At 42.2% G+C, this 17,983-nt stretch overlaps 1 protein-coding gene across 6 annotated transcripts in view; it reads right to left on the reverse strand.

The window, feature by feature from the left end:
* Positions 1 to 17,983, reverse strand: part of LOC308618426 (transducin-like enhancer protein 1) — an 88,094-nt gene that overhangs the window by 31,161 nt on the left and 38,950 nt on the right. For 4 of the 6 annotated variants that reach the window (XR_014016008.1, XM_081236241.1, XM_081236240.1 and 1 more), the window contains exons 7-8: positions 12,464 to 12,668; positions 11,709 to 11,725 (exon numbers count right to left, since the gene is read on the reverse strand). Coding sequence is in view for 5 of the 6 variants with exons in the window: in XM_081236241.1 (XP_081092367.1) it covers positions 11,709 to 11,725; positions 12,464 to 12,668 (222 nt within the window). In the remaining variant the exon portion in view is untranslated. Of the gene's footprint in view, positions 1 to 5,781; positions 5,865 to 6,482; positions 6,589 to 11,708; positions 11,726 to 12,463; positions 12,669 to 17,983 lie in introns of all 6 variants that reach the window. The other 2 variants (XM_081236244.1, XM_081236242.1) reach the window with 2 other exon arrangements.

The raw sequence follows: 17,983 nt of genomic DNA on the forward strand, positions 1-17,983 counted from the left end.
CAGTGAATCTTCAACAGCAAGGCCAGCTCCCACACACAAAAGCAGGAACAAGGACTAATCTTTTCCACAAACCACACAGGATACTTTCATTCACATGTGCTGAGTATGAACTGTTGACCCAAAGAAAACAGGCATTTTAGATATTTGAGGGTCACATGACACGATGTGACATCCCTTCAATTCCCATCTCCCCTCGGGGCTAAAGCATCAGAACATGTTACAATGAGTTCTTTTAAGTGCGGGATTAGCATACGCAAGGAGGCAATTTGTTCAGTGATGTGTTACTGCCTTGAACAATGCTGAATGGGGCTGTGCAAAAACTTTCTTTCTCAAAGCCCAGATAACCTCAATTTCTGAAAGATGTTGAAGAACTAAGTCGGGGAGTCCAGGGCCAACAAACAGTAATGTTACCTTTCTCTGACACAATATAAAATAGAAGGGGCCTGGGGAAACCTTTAAGTTAGACCACCTCTAATGCAATAGTACGTACCATGAGCAAATCTTTAATGGTCCATTTTTAGAGGCCGTGGATAGATCTTCATTCCTAACCAGCCCAAGGAAATTAACCAGGTGGCTGGCTCTCAAAACTCCCCCGTGAAAACCGTGAACCCCACCATGGGAACGTTCTCAGTTCAACCACACACAGGAGGAAATCAAAAGTGGGAACCAGAAGGCATTCTGAAGCCTCTTTGCCCACTTCAGAGGCTGCCTCTGCAGCAGCTGAGCTCTCATTCACAACCGTTCAAGCTCCACAAATGCCAGGAGGCTTACATAAAAGCAGGGGGGAGGGACCAATGCAATTCAATATAGAGAAGCTCAGAATAACGTCTTGAGCTCAGTGTGGGGCTGAAAGGTGAGCTGGCTGGATCCCTGAACTAATTACATTGGTAAACATCTGCTAAAAACTAACCCCTCTGACCCAGACCCACAGCCTGACAGGTCGCAGGAGACTTAACAAAACTGCAAAGTGCTTACATGCTGGGGAGGGGAGAAGCAGCTTGAGCTCATGTGGAAAAAGTGTCCCTACACACCTGTCTGTGTTCTAGATTATGTCAGCCCCGGAGTCTCCTCCTCCAGACTCAGACCAGATACATTAAGAGCAAGGCTGTATCATATTCAACTTGACATCTACCCACTTGCCCAGCAGAATGTAGCATAGAGTTGGTGGCCACTCACAATTTAAAAGTTAGTCTCTTTCCCCAGGGTCCCCTGTGCAGCCCTCCTGCTGTAATTAGCACTGGGCATCCAAACCACTCAGCCATCCAAAGACAGCTTTTTAATGATCTGATTTTTCGAATGTCAAGCGGTACTGTGAACATAAAAGTAAATGACACGCCTATTAGGAACAATGCAATTTCTGCTAGAAACAGTAACATTTCTCTGGCTGGACCTGTAAGCCTGTCAAGCTTTGAGGCTTCTGCATCTCCATATCAGAAGTTAAATTCCCGTTTGAGCAGCTTAAGTGAGGCCTATAATCTGAATGCGTTTTGCAAAGCTCTGAAAGTTCTTCTAAATTTAGATGGGGCTGGTAATTAGCACCCTTGCTTATCTGAAAATTGGCTCCATTCAGATGGAAGATTGAGACAAGTTACAAAACGAAAGGTCTCATCATACCTTTGATGCTGTAAAACTGATTCAAAACAAGGCAGCAAAGAGTATGGGCTGCAGAGGCCTGGGAGAGCCACAGTCCAGAGTCAGGGGGTGCCTGGCTCACGCTGCAGCCCCACCAAAGACGAACCACTTTATTTTACCCTTGTTCCCATGAAACTTGCTTGCTGTGTGTAATTGTCCCTGACATCCTCCAGCCCTGACACTGCTTTCATTGTTGTTCTTGACTTAAGCAAATAGTTCCAGCCTAATGGACTTCATTTGCTGCTGGCAACAAAAACAGTCTTGCTTAACTACTGCCTAGGTGACCCTAATCCTCATGGTTACCTCACTTGCTCCCCAGAAACCCAAAAGTGACTACATGGGTAGTACTGGACGTCTCCTAATACCATTAAGTCTTCTTCCCTCATGCTGCGTTTTGTTCTCACGTACTGTCTTATGTTCCTCAGGGCTCAGAAGTGGAATACAGTCATTCTGATGGTTGTTCTGAGCCACTTTACACATATTTTAAGAATGGGTACTGACTGAATATCCTTTGGATCCTTCAAAATTTAGGGTTTTACCTTGATTTGTTAGATTTGAACGAGGAGAAGACTCACATTTAACATTAATATTTAATATTTAATATTTAATCAACATTTAAGAAGAGCCTGTTTGTAAAAGAATAAAACGGAGGTTGCTTCGCTTTAAGTTACTGAAAAAGTCATTCTAAACACTGAAGATAATTAGGACCAAACTTCTCAAGACGCCAAAGCAACCTTAACACATATTCATCCTCTTCACCTCCTCAATTTATCTAGAGGATGTTCAGAGGGGAAGGCAATTTGCCTAAAGTCAAGAAGCACTATCCATTAAGTCAACTTGTCTGTGCTCCCAGAAAAAGTGATTTTTAAACTCAGTTTATATACATCAAATACTTGTACCCAAAGACTTGACCCCCCAATACTTCTCATTTAAAAGTCACATTGGCTCTTCAACCTACTGAGCTTAATATTCTAATGTGACATAATAATGCCTACGGCATGCTATCTCTGATCCCCCCCCACCTCCTAATCACAGACACATCTCGATTTACTTGGTTAGATGCCCACCATAACAAAATTGTGAACATTTAAAAAAAAAAAAACATTTTACAGCCTACTTTTAAATGACCTGAAAACAGTCCCAAGTTCCTGGCTTTCCACTCATGAATCCTGCCATTTACAATCCAAGATGCACACTAACAAAGACCCCAGCAGAGAGCGACAAAGCAGCCCAGGTACTCACAGCACTGGCTTCATGCCACATCGACCACCAAGAATAGTGGTTCCACAGACCTATTTGCTGCTGCAGCCTTCTCTTCCCAGAGTCCATATCTTGAAAGATATGTATCGACCAAACGGCATTCATCAAGTAAAATTCCCCTTTCAAATTTTTATTTGCCAGTTTTTTAATCAACATGAGAATTAGCGTTACCACACTGACTGATATACTCTAATTCTAGCCAAGAAACCTGATGTTTTATTTCACCTTGCAGCTGGTAAAATTTAATCATCTGCCAGACTTTTTCAAACACTGTAATTATTGGGCAGATTTCTACAAATGTTCTGAGAACTGGGATTTCCAGACTGTATATAAGTTTTCCTTTGTTTAAAAATTTTCTTAAGAACCAAACAAAATCATCTTATTTACCTTATGTCTTCTACAAGAACTCAAAGTAGAAGTTTTATACAGCCCATGGGGAATATTACAAATCTGAGCATATCAAGATCTAAAAACCCATTATGTTTTCAAAACAAGCTAAAATTGGAAAACCATGATGATTTTCTGCACCTAACAAGTTGCACACATTGACGGGAATAGAGCCAAGTAAAACGATAAAGGGAGAGGCAGACCAGACAAGTCTCTGAAGAAAACAAGATCCCTCTGAAATGTTCAGTACCAGAGACAGAGTGTCTAAAAGACCTGTTAGCCCAACCGGCATGCTTTTCTCTCCATTTATATATAGAGACTACACATGAAATGACTCGATGAGGTGTAAGAACAGAGAAAACGTTATGAACCACAAGAAGGGGCCCATCCCTCCTAAAATCTGAAATATCTGAGAACCTAAAACCTCAGTGGGCAACTGCACTGACAACAGACGAATTGTTCACTGTGGTTACCCTGTGCTTCCTGAGGGTCACTTCCTGCACTAACAGTGATGTGATGGTTAAGAACAGGTACAAGGGGCTTCCCTGGTGGCGCAGTGGTTGAGAGTCTACCTGCCAATGCGGGGGACGCGGGTTCGAGCCCTGGTCTGGGGGGGGTCCCACATGCCGCGGAGCGGCTGGGCCCGTGGGCCGCGGCTGCTGGGCCTACACGTCTGGAGCCTGTGCTCCGCGGTGGGAGGGGCCGCGATGGTGAGGGCCCCCCCCCGCCCCGTGCACCGCGATGGGGGGTGGCCCCCACTCGCCGCAGCTGGGGGGAGCCCTCGCACAGAGGCGGGGACCCAACACAGCCATAAATAAATAAATTTATTAAAAAAAAAAAAAGAACAGGTACAAGAGTGAGCAGAAAAGCTGCTCAGAAGAGAAAAGAAAAAGTAGGAGGTCTTCCAATATTACAACTGGTGTGCACTCCTTGAGTGGTCAGATCCAGAGCACCATTTCCCAAATAGGTGAACCATGTTTTATAAAAACACACACCAGAACCGTTCCCTGCTGAGTGGGTGCATGTTAACTAGAGAGTTGGTGGCATGTGAACCCAGTGGGTAGAAGTGGACAGTGTATTCTCTTAAAGTAAAAACAAACATGCAAACACACAAGTATTGAACCACACCTTCATATAAGAACTTACCATGTAAGTAGAAGAGTCTTTTGCACTTCAAAGAGCATTCAGTCGAATCAGAAGAAAATGTCAAGAGTTGGACTCTGTACCACCTTTATTCTGACCATTCTAGACAATAATGTTTCTATTTCATGCTCTGAACACCCACCCCCTCAAGACCAAGGTAAAGAGACTCAGCTGCTTTAATATGAATAAAAAATAGTCTTTAAAGTCTTGTTCCAAGAATTTTACTTTTCTTTGGCAATTTAACAGGAATGGTTGTTCATGTATACAGAGGTATCTTGGAAAGTAAACTCCAGAATATATAAAAGAAAGCATGTTTACATTGTCAGCGTGGCCAAAACCCTTTATAAGAGTATTCATGTATCCTTCATCTATCCTGAGACCTCAAAGCAATTCTTCTGCCAACCAAGTCTAAACCTTGAAGCCACCAGCAGCAAATGTGAAAGGAAAACCCGTTCATGGAGACAGCAAAAGCGAGACAGGTTTCCCTAATGTGAAAATAATGCACATTATTCAAATGGATTTCTTTAGCTGCCATGCTAATTCCCCTTGGGAACAGTGTCCTCCTCACAGGAAAAGTGTCTGTGTCAGAGGTACAGATTGGAAACTCATGACACCTCATTTATCCTCCGTTACACTAAGGCAGTGGGAACCTAATTTGCTAGCACACTCTACACTGACAATTAACTTCTCGGTGCATATTAAAACAATTAGGTAAGGACGCACCCATCACATCTGTGCGCCTTCTCATCCACACCTGGTACCAATTAAGCCATCACCCTGTGTGGTACTTCGTGCTGCAGTCCAGTTGGTCATTCACGTATTCTGTGTGACAAATGTATTTTTAACCTATAAGATTAACGATCCCCACTTGTCAACAGTGAAGAGTGGAAGCAAGTGGAGACATGTGGAAATGTGGAAATCACATCTTGGAAGACTGGCTGTGCAGCAGGCCTAAAGGGAACATGTCTATTTTTCATATTGTTTAAAGGCAAAATATGTGAAAAAAACAAAAAAACAGGGTGTTCTTGCACCTCGATCTAAGAACTTGGCACTGTCGGACGCAGATGGGCAACTCAGGAGGATGCTCAGAATAAAACAGAGCCACAGACATACACACCCAGTGAGTATCTGGGCTGGAAGAAGTACTAAACCACAAAATGCCTTCGGCATCACTCTCTACATCCACAGCTTGCCCTTCCACCCTCCTTCTCCAGGTAAAACAAAATAAAACCAATAAAAAACCTTTGGAGCTCATAACAAATATAACTGCTTAAAAATAATCTTTAAATGACCTCATAACACCTTCATTCCCCTAATCAGGACCGTGGTCACAGCCAAAATCAAATTTGTATTTCAAACCTTTTCTAGAAGCATGTTTTCAAAGTGCTCTTCATTCTCCAGCCCCTGATGAGATGCTTCTACTGCAAGAAAAGGTCCTGAAACTAGAAAGCACTGGGTCAGGACTTGACTGTGGTATCTGGATATCTGACGGCACTTAACCCATCTCTCCTCATCAGAAAGACCGAGACACAAAGTTTATTGCTTACTGTGTTCTAGAGGAAATACTGAAGATGATGATCGGGCCAAAAGGAAAATAAAAGTTTACAAAATCTGCTCCAAAGTGTGGGCATTAAGGTTTCTAATTACAGAACACAAAATGAAGCCTAAAAAAGTTTGTGGAGGGAGAAAATAGCCTCTACCTGCTTTCTGTTTGTTTAAAGATGCCCTATCCTGGGCTTCCCTGGTGGCGCAGTGGTTGAGAGTCCGCCTGCCGATGCAGGGGACACGGGTTTGTGCCCCGATCTGGGAATATCCCACATGCCGCGGAGCGGCTAGGCCCGTGAGCCATGGCCGCTGAGCCTGTGCGTCCGGAGCCTGTGCTCCGCAGCAGGGGAGGCCACAGCAGTGAGAGGCCCGTGTACCGCAAAAAAAAAAAAAAAAAAAAAGATGCCTATCCTCACTGAGATCTCAGGAAGGTAAGACCTGAACATTCTCTGGTCACACACAGGTCCTGACATCCGCCTGGCAAGCTCCGGCCCCACAGCGAGCAGACACCTCACCTGGCACAGGAACACGCCACTCCCGACAAGCAAGAAGCTGCCAGTGCTTTCCTTCCTTCAGGGGGTCACCCTTCTCGTGGCAGTGATGCTGTTTTTCCCAGAAGGTCTATGTTTTTAAGCACAGAGTTTTAAATTCTGCCAAAAGAAAAATCTACTGAGGCAACCACTTAAGAAAACTTAATGTTTTCCACTGCGCCTTAATATTGAGATTTCAGGTGATTCATTTCAGTTTTATCCTGTATCTCCAGGCAATTCCTTGACATAAGTCAGGTCAACCACATTTAGGCGAAAACACCTCCTCCTGGTCCCTGTTTACCTTTGATGAATTCGAGCATCATGAGACTGATCAAGTTCCTGAGAGGCTGGGATGGTTTGTGTGATGCTGACACACTAAGAATCATTAGGAATAGCCACGGGTCATGTGAGCCCTCATCTCCACAACAGCCTCACACATTTTTTAGAAAGGAAACCACAAGTAACTACGTTGTCGGTGACTAACGACGCATTTACTGTTGGCTGGCTACCCTGCAGGTAGAGCCAGGGAGGACTTTCCTAAAGGCTTGCTATGGTATGTCTGATGACTTCCCATTTGTGGTCCCTAAACCCTCACCCTGCAGACAGCCACCATCACCACTTTCTAGAAGGATGAGAAATCTTGCCTGTGCAGCCAGAACTCCACTGGGGTCTGCCTTTGTCCAAAACCCATGTTCTTTCTATCACTGTCCCCTTTCCCCCCACACCCACAGTGCCGTGGTCCTAAAGAGCCACTGGGAGAGGCTGTGACATTCAAAAAAATAAAATTTCAGAAACAGGCCAAGAGTGAAGTATTCCCCAAAGCAAGCCTCACACCTTATTTCCTCCTTGCTCTCTATATTGCTGAGTGTCGTCTTAGAAAAAAGTGAAGTGACGGGTGGTCTGTAACTAGGATCTGGTCCTACCTCTGCCAATAAACTAGGGAAGTACAACAGCTAGAGAAGAAAAAGATAAAGACACCCCCTTACATTAAATAAAGTGATGGCTGTCATAACTACTTTTAAATAAGTTCTAAATGTGAACCTAAGTTTAGAAATGTTATACGAGTGGCAACAGGGTCCCTCAGAAAGACATGATCTATATCTCCACCTCTGTTAATTAACTATATGACCAAAGACACCCAACCTCCTTACTTTGGTGTCTTATTGAGAAAACGATGGTGACACACCATTTTGACCTCTGAAGTAGATGAAAAGTGCTTAGACTTTTCTGGGCCAGGAACCCCTTTGGAGAATTTAATGAATGTTATGATCTCTCCTCAGCATTATGTAAGAGCACTGACCCACTCTGCATACAATTTTAGAGGGGTCCCAGGACCTTCTGAAGTCCACTAGGAACACGCCTTAGGTCTACAGATCGTCCCTGTCCTGAGTCTCTCCCACACAGACCCCCCACAAGTCTCCTCCCTCTTCCAAGTGTTCCGAATAACCATCACATGAGTTAGATATTTCAGTGCTTTTCGTTCAACACATAATTTGACTTTGACATTAAAAGATATCACTGCAAAATGGCAGCAAGTCTACGCAGTGCCTCAGCCAGTGCCTGGCACATAGTAAGTGGTCAATAAATATGTTAAATGAATGAGTATTTAAACATCCATTCTATCATTTTTCTTAAAAACCATACAACTCCTTGTCAATTCTCTAACTCCAGGTCTTTCAAGTAGATGTATTTAAAGGGCACTCCCTTCAGCCAAAATTTAGTGCAATTCATCTTTAAATTAATTGGGATATCTAAAGTTTTTATTACTCCTGAAGAAATAAAGGCTTTTGTTAGGTCATTTTTTTGCTCAGTAGTAGCACTCTGGTAAATAGGCTTATGTTAAAAAAAAAAAAATGAAAAAAAAAAGGTTTGCAAATTAGAAAACAGCCAAACAGCAAAATACACCTCTCAAAAGTTACTAGCTTTATCATTCATCCCTTTCAGAAACAAGAAACTTAAAAATAGTGTCCGTATTTTCTCTCTGTTCTTAGCACCTTTATTTCCTGGGTTTTACATTAAACAGGTTACATTAAGGTTCATTTGTTTTCCTACCATAAAACCTTAAACCAGCAAATGGAATAATCTGTCACTAAAAATAAACATAAACTATCTATGAACCAGTTTTAGACTCACAGATAACGATCCACACACACTCACATTCCCTCTGACATAAGTCCCTGATTTTTGCACTTGATATAAAAAATATATTTGTTCAACATAGAAAGAAGAGCAGGAAAAAAAAAATAAGACTATATGCCAGCCTAGAATTTTTTAGAACTCCTTGGTCTTCTTTATGGCAGAGGTTCTCAGAGTTTGGTCCAAGGACCCTGAGGGTGCCTCGCTGTGGGCAGATTTCTTCCAATACTTAAACCAATGTATGGCAACAAAGAAAATGCAGAAGCTGAGGAAAATTCAACTGCCCTCTTTTAGGCCAGGCATTGAAGACATTTGCAAATGTGCAAAAAAAAAAAGTAACCACTCTTCCCACTCCAATTTTTTATTTTGGAAAATAGTTATTTTTCACTAAAAATGTTATTTATGTTAACACAAGTAGCTCTTTCTCTGTTTAAGTGATTTTAAAATGTTTTATTTCTAACCCAGAAATTTTTCAAAATATATGACACACATAAACAAAAGTTCTCTGGGGTCATCAGTTACTTTAAGGGTAAAAGATTCTGAGACCATAAGGTTTGAAAATCGCTGCCCTATAGCCACTGCTCTTAAACCCTCAATGAGTGAACAAACAAAACAGCAGTACAGAGCAATGAATTGACTTTATCTGCCAAGTAAAATTCAACTTCATAATTCAAACCACTTTATTAAACAGATAAGTACTATAATATTTTAGAAGCTAATAGTACACATCATCTCATTACCCACTGAGTCTCATATTTAATTTTACACAAAGTTTGAAGAGAGCTAGTTAATTTTATGTAACTGCAGCAAAATCCCACTTACATGGATAGTGAACAATTTAATTCCTCTCTACAGACTGAATTAAATTTTTAGATTAAAAATTAGTGTAGTTTCTCCATTTTATATTATCATTACCATGAGTTTTCTGTAATAATTACACAGGAAATTCAGCATATATACTTATTCTGGAAATACTCTTTGAAATTATTATTAAGACTTGACAAAAATTTGGTGTGAAAAAGGAGACATGCAAATAACACATTAAGTAATCATGTATTTTATATTATTTTATAGATTGGTTTATGCAATGTATCTACCACATTTGGACTTAAAAGTTCAATTGCTAACTCAACACGGACTTACAAACTAAACTAAGTAGACATGAAAACAATCCACAGCTGCCTGAAATTCAAGAACGATTTAGTACTTCTTTAAGGGTACAACTCATTAACCTTCGTCCACCTCACCCTCACTTCCCCAATCAAGTTCTTGATTACATCTTCCAGCCAAAATTACACACAGATTATTAGACATACTCAGAAATAGTCACACCGAGTTATGGAAAAATGCCTCTACAAGCTTAAGTGTGCAAATTCTACTCTTTCCTGCCACTGGCATTTCAGAGAGGCATACACCATGGTATCCCTTCCACAACTGTCTAGAACTCCTGCTCAAACTTTCTTCAGCCTTGTATCGTCTAGCATTTTTGTTGCTTTCCCTTGGTTCTTTGAGAAAGGGCTTGTGATACGTGTGCCTACATATCCCTACACATCGCTCACTACAGATATATTTCCTATATTACCTTACATAGAGTAAGCATTCAATAAATATACCGTGACTTAAGGTGGAACAGTAGTACTGATAACATAAAGTTGAAATAAAAATAAAGTCTCAAACCTAGAATAAATTCAATAGATTAAAACATGCAGCAGACTAATGCATGTGGGCATTCCCAACATCATCTTCTGCCATCTCTATTCTCTGGCCCAGGATTAGGGTTTTTAATTTGATACTCTATTGAATGAACCTGGCAAAAAAGATGACAATCTACAGGGACACTGAAACAGCAAAACAGAAAGGTCACCTCCATAAATCAGTTTACTTAGGTCCATACTTTCGGAGTAGGTAATTTTATTCCCTAGATCTAATTTTTTTTCTCCCCTCTTTTCTCCTCCCAACATTTTCCAAAGAAAACTTACAGGACAAGAATTTCAAAACTACCTACCTCATCCTTTCACCATTATCCATTCCCCCCAATACATCCTGACACATGAAGTAAACAAAGCTCTGTCCCAAAAAGAATTTTAAAAATAGCTACCGTTCTACACAGAAGGTGTGTGTGGAGGGGTGCCTAAACTTTTCAAACTGAAAAAGTTTACATACCGTCCCCCCAAACTCATAAGAAAGTATCAGAGTGATTTAAAAGTTCAGTATCTCCTATTTTTTAACAATATTTAGATTGAAGATGATCAAAATACCGCCATGTTCAGAAAGAAGGAAGAAGGAAGGAAGGGGGCAAAAACTGGAGGTTATTTGACCTGAAAAGGGGCCAATTTCTCATTCTGTTTGTTCCACAACATGTAAGAGACGCATTTTAGAGACAGGCCTCCCCACAAGTAATCGGCAGATATGTGTACAGATCAAACGTGCTTTATGTAAAATGGGTAAGATTTAGGCTGGTGAAAAAAAATGAACTCGATAAGCACAGAGCCCCGTGCACTGAATTTCCTTGGTTTTGAGAGCTTACTCAGACACTCAGTTCTCTGGACTAAAATAAAGTTAAGTTCAAGTTCACACTCCAAGGACAATTATGAAAAGAAAACTAGATATGGAAACCTAGCAACTAAGATGCATTTGCAGAGGATAATGAATGGTTTAGGTAGAAATAACACAATACTAACTAATTTCACATATGGATTGTGACCTCTTGCCTGTACAACTGACTTAAGATAAAAAATGAATACTCTCTTAAACTACAGGTAAACCTGGACTCGAAGTGCAATGATAAACATATTTTTTAAATGGGTCTGGGGCACATAGGGATCAAAGTGTATTTTCAAGTGAGTAATCATAGCAAACAGCTTTGCCTCCCTCTCATCTGATGGAAGTTTTATATAAAAGACAAAGGGTGGGGGGAAACAGTCATATTTTTTAAAAAAAGAAAAAAAAAGAAAAACAGGTCGCCGAGAGAGAGTAGAATATGCGTGTCTGTGCCTGTGTTTAAAGAAAGGCGGATGAGGGTGCACTGCAGTGGGGGAGAACGCGTTTATGTGCAGCAGGCGTCAGGGTACTTACTGTGCCCGGTTCTCTGTCTGCTCCCGAGGTTACCAAGAAACGCACAGACATGCCCGTTCAGACACAGAGGCAAGAACAGAAATAAAAAAAAGGGGGGAATAATTAGAACACAAGCCCCAAACAGTTTTAAAATGGCTTTTATTTATATAAGTCATTGCACATTCCTAATACAGTGATTTCCTGAAAATTACAGTATTTTGTAAACATAAGATTTACAGTTTAACCATACACAAAAGCCTATTTTTTAAAAATTTCTTGACAGAATAAATTACTTTTTTTCAAAAATTAGTCAAGTGCAATTTTGCCCAATATTTAATGCATACTAGAATTAAAGCCTATGAAACTAAGTAGTAACAGATGCAATTATCAAACCTTTCATTTGAACACATTCACTTTCAAATTTAACTTCTTATTTCGCCCCATTTAACAACATTACTTTCTTTGAAAATTACCCAATTAAGCAGTTAACAGTTTTCCATAATATGGTACAGGCCACTGGCATTAATGAGGCAGTTGCCAAGATGTCAAGATGCCTGCCATCTAAAGAGATGGAGAAATCTACAGATGCCCACGTTAAACCCTGAAAACCTCCAGGGTGAACTGTGTTTCAGCGGCCAAGCTGTGTGACAGACAGTTCCTCTTAGCTCATTGTTTGCTCTCTGAATGGGTTGGGGCTTTCTTTAGCGGTGCACAAACTTTGCAGCCCTGTAAGAGTGTTAGGGCAAGGTCCTAATCTGGCTTGCCCGGCCTCTCACCTCTGTGGTGCTCTGCATCGTGGTGCTTCTTGTCATCTTTAATTGCCAAGTGAGACTGGCCACTCAGAGCACTAGACAGCGCCAGGAGGCCGGCACTGCCGCCGAGGGGCGGGATTCCAGGAGGCTGAAGTCCCGAAGGGTGAGGGGTGAGGGGCACTGGAGGTCCATGGCCGTGAGAAAGATGCTGAGCTTGCAACTGCTGCTGCTGTTGGTGGTGGTGGTGAGAGAGGAAGAGGAGGAGGGAGAGAGAGGGAGGTGGTGGCAGTGGTGGCGGTGGTGGTGGCAACCAGGGAGACAGCAGACGTGACAGGAGAGGATGGAGGAGACAGAACAGGAGGTTCCACACACACACACACACACACACACATAGACACACAGAGACACAGACACAGACACACACACACACAGAGGAAGGGAACAAGGAGAGAGACAGGGAGGAAAGAGAAAAAAATGTGGTTAGCACTTTGAGTCCATCAAAAGCTTTCATCTGCTCAGTTACCTGATATCATATAATCTTCCCAAAACATAATCCTCAGATTGACACTGTCACCTTCAGGCCTAACTCACGCCCTCAAAGTGTAGCTATTGATTATTAGCAAACTTGGATAAGTTAGTAAGCCCTCACACAGTGGTTAGTTCCATCTCTAAGTGCCTCCAAGGATGAAATCCAGCGCATCATTGAATCTAAGATGCCACAGATTTCAGACCCATTCTGACTTCAGAAAGGTTAAAATAGGAGAGGTGCAGATATGCATCCTATAATACAGTAACTATATTCTCAACTAGTCACCAGTTACTAGGTGACTCCATTGCACCCCAGCATTCTTGCGTTAACTTACCACAACGTTAGGATGAGACAAAACCAAACATTATCTTTAGTTAACGGAACCTAGAAAGCAGGAAGAAGTAGCATCTCTCATGTACTTGTGTGCCCTGAGCTCATCAAGCCCTCACAGAATGGAGGAAGTATTGATATTCCCATCTCACAGATGGGGCTCAAGGCATTGAGTTTCTCCCACCAGGTGGCAGGGAAGTGAAGTCAACGTAGGAAGGACCCTCATGGCTGTGCTCTAGTCACAGTACCACCACATACAGAGGGAGCCCTCTGGGAGCCACGCATGTGACAAATGGAAGGAACCTTAGAGACAAAACTTTGTTTATCCCTTCCTTTCTCCTGAGCCCCATGCCCCAAACCTACCCCCCTCCCGTGTCACAGAGGAAAACACCAAGACTCAGGCCAAGAACCCTGCTGAGGAAAGCACTCCCACCAGATGTGTGGGACTCCAACCATGATGACCAAGTCCCCATTCCCAAATGCCTTCGCCTCTATCACTTAACCCATTCCAGAGGTTAGAAACCTGTTCACATTAGAGTATCACTGCTCTCATATATTATATTTAAGATATGTTGTAGGAAATGAAAAAGTATCCAAGCAATGGCCCTTGCACCATAAATCTGGCCACATTTCAGCTGTCCAACATAAAACTCGTTTTGGATGAGACAGTAAAAACGATTAAAGCTCAATTTCTAAGGTGTAATGTTAGGAAATTCTTAAGATTCTGATTTGTGCTCACTTCCCTGGGACTCAATTACTTGTTTTATTTATTACACCCTTGCACATACTGAATATATTAGATCTTCACACCAGATCTTCAGCAATTTCCACCCTGACCACTGATCTTTGACTGAATCCTAAACATGCTTCCGGCACGCAAGAGCAAGAGAAAGCAGCATCTAAAAGGCAGAAATCGGTATCTATAGTCATTTAACAGTAAATTTTCAACCACTCCTAGTATCTTTTAAAAAAAATCTTTAGGCGTCAACCTTCTCTTTAAACCTCCACTCCTTCCAAAGAGAGCACAGTTCTAATGCGAGGGAAACTGGAAAAGGGGTGAGGTCAGAGCAGGCAGCATTAATAGTATTCTTGGAAAGTATTTATAAACTACTCATTCACCATTTGAGATCACAATAACAACTTCTTTATGCATAAAATCACCTTCCTGTCATCCCAAAGACACTAATTCTTGCTCCGTCACCTTTTAAGAGCTTGGCAATAGCAGGACATAAAACTGAAGGAGCTGGCAGCGGCATCACGGTCCACTAGGCATGCTCATTAGCACTTAATTAGGAACTAGACACCTGCCATAAGAAATGTGCTCGGAGAAAGATGAGGAACAGGTCTGCCCTACCAGCGATTACTATCATTACTCAGAGTAAAAGCAATGTCCGGCTTCTTGGAGGGAAAGGCAGTGATGCATACACAAGCGGGTGCAGTGGGGTAATTAAGCACGGCACTGATTAAAGAAGATGAGAGAGGCTAAGCAGAGGGGAAGGAATTTAACTATAGGGTGGAGGATACCAACCCTATCACCCTTGCCTGCACCCCACCCCCAGTCCCCCTCTAAAATTCCCCCCCCAAATGGAGACACCAAAAAACAACTCCAGACGTGTGATTTTACGTTAGAGCAAAGGCAGTCTCAGGTGATATTTGGATATGCTAGAAGGAAGCAGATTTTCTGCCAAGCCCAAGTTGGTTTTTGGAAGGATGAACTGGAAAGGATTCTCTGATGTACTACTGAAAAGAAAGACTAAGCTTATAAGATAAAGGGGCTTTGCCACAGCTGTGAAACAGACCTGCAAAGTTAAACTCAACCTTCAGGCAAATAGCTCTCAACGGGGCTATCCAACAGCCTAACTGGCCGTGGGTAAGTCCCACCTCTAGCGTGCTCTAGCTTTCCAGGCCCCTTGAGGAGATAGCTCACTGCCCATCATTAGAGGTAATTAGGTTCTTCCATCCTTAGCTTGGCGATCTTGAAACTCCTTCTTCCTCCTTTTTTTTAAGAAAGCATAAATCCTATCACAAAATGAAAGGAGTACTAAGTAGGCAGCGACAGGATGAATCACAGCTGTTGAAGCTGCTGTAGGACCCAAGAAACGTGGATACTGCTGCCTCACGTTCTACTTCTTTATCCCACCATGCAGTGCTCCTAGATCATATTTCCAGCTTCCTTATCTGGCCTCAGCTCGGAATACACCAGAGGGAGGAAGGGTGGGCGGGCATAATGGCTCCCATGTCACAGACGAAAGAGTGGCTTGTCGTGGGGCTCATAGCCAGAACAATGATTGCAAAGCTTTTATTCCCTAGAACAGCATTTCTCCTGTGACCCCAGCAGCCCAGGACTGTTCACAAGGGATCAGTTGCAGACCTAATCTTCCCAAGCAAAGGGAAGGAAGAGGGCAATCTCTTTCTCCACCGAGGACCTCACGTTTCTCCCTTCCCAGGTAAGGAGATACTCTTGTGCAATACTGCACACCCAGAGACAATCCACATTCACTATTGGGCATTTACCCGGAAATAAAACCATCTTCACGATGCAGCCTCATCAGCAGTGACAGATGGGAATTTGTTCTTAGATTTATGACTCACGAGTGCCATCTCTCCAGTCCCCACTTTCCAATACCCTACATCTCAAAAAGGAAAGTATCTTTTGCTCTAACTCTCTTCCAAGGAAGCTGATAAAGAAGAATCAAGCTGAAACAGAGATAGTTAGTTCCGGCTTCTCTCAGAAGAAGATGCTTAATAAGTATTAAGTGTTATTTCTAAGATAAAAAATTTATTGAAATGAATAGAGGGCCCACATCCAGGAGACTGAAACAACTGACTCCAAAAGGGCAGCCCACTTGCCCCATGTGTCCTAATGAACATTTTTTTCTCAACACGGCTTACCTGGGACAGACTAGTACTCATCACCCTTCACCAAAAGGAAGAAACGTGAATGTTACTTAAAAATATACGCTACAAGAAAAGAGATCCTGACATTGCTATATAGCCAGCAACACATCAAAAAATCCGATGGCTCTGCCAATTAGGGGAATTTACATGAATCAGTCCTCCATAGACCCAAACCTACCCAAATCATCAGGGAAACTGTAAAATGTTTCTCAACGTGACAGCAAGTCTGGCTGGGAAAATTCAACCTTCTACCCATTCATTAGCTTGCACTAATTAGTAAACATTTTCTTTAAGTTAATGCTTATAGATTTATACACCACAGAACGCATAAGCAACACAGTTTATAAAGCTATCAGAAAAGGCATTTCTGATGAACAATGGTGGTTTGGGGTAACATGTATCAATCTAGACTGGTAGCTCTTTAAACAATTTCAGCACCACTTTCCCCACCCCAGGGACATTTGGCAACACCTAGAGACATTCGTGGTTGTCACAACTGGGAGGGAAAGACCAGTAGAAGTGTTGCTGGCATCTAGTAGGTAGAGGCTGGGGATGCTGTTAAACGTCCTACAATGCACCGGACAGCCCCCAGCACAGAGAATTCACGAGCCCAAAATGTCAACAGTGCTGAGGGTGAGAAGTTCTGGTCTCAACCTAAGCTGGAATTCTGTCCCATTACATTAGAACCCATGTTCTTATATGCCAAAGGACTTGACAAATTGTTGCTTAAAAAACAGAAGTACTGGGCTTCCCTGGTGGCGCAGTGGTTGAGAGTCCGCCTGCCGATGCAGGGGACACGGATTCGTGCCCCGGTCCGGGAAGATCCCACATGCCGCGGAGTGGCTGGGCTGGTGAGCCATGGCCGCTGGGCCTGCGCGTCCGGAGCCTGTGCTCCGCAGCGGAAGAGGCCACAGCAGTGAGAGGCCCGCGTATTGAAAAAAAAACAAAAACAAAAACACCAGAAGTACTTTAAAATATTCACTTTTCACTGTCCCTTCTCCATCGAGTACCTTGTCACAGCTCAAAAAAATGAGCCTCTGCTTCCTAATGCTGACTCCACTAACAATTCGAAACAAAACAAACAATCAGAAACTTCACATTTTACAAAACAATTTGGGAAAAGAGCTACAATGGGAACTTTTACATACTGTTCTGGTGCCTCAAAGGTGATTAGGGAAAGGTTTAGTTTGGGTCATAAGGAGATAACTGTACTTGTTCTTAATCCAAACAATTTGAATAGGCTGGGAATGAGACAAGTAAAACAAACACCAAACACTGAGTTAGTGACACTGAAAACCCACAAGGAATAAAATAACCTCATCCGTGTCAAACAACAGCCACACATTTAGAATTTTAATTCACATTTTACCCAGTGCAGACTGGGTCAATTTATGTTGCTATATGAAATTGACTTTGCTGTTTACATTCAGAGCCTTAATATAATTGTGCAGTGGTTTCTACATTTTTGTTTCTAAAACAGGTGTAGCACAGGGTTTATCACCACAGAGCTGCCTATACAAGTGGAAAGGACACCAGAATAAAAACGAAGGCCAACGTCCCTCTCATCCCCACTAGATGTTAATAAGTTCCTTATCACCAACCACTGAATTTCTGAAATTTAACCCACTTTATAACCTTTGGGAAAACTATGTCACACAGATCACAAACTGAACCCAACCAGAACTAAAACCATGCCCCAAAATAGCATCTTTAATGCTAAAAGTGTGACAGTAAGTGGCATTTATAGCACTTGGTATTTAAACACTTTTAAAGTGTGTGGGGGGGGG

Source organism: Mesoplodon bidens (assembly GCF_964165515.1).
Source record: "Mesoplodon bidens genome assembly, chromosome: 6".
NCBI lineage: Eukaryota > Metazoa > Chordata > Mammalia > Artiodactyla > Ziphiidae > Mesoplodon > Mesoplodon bidens.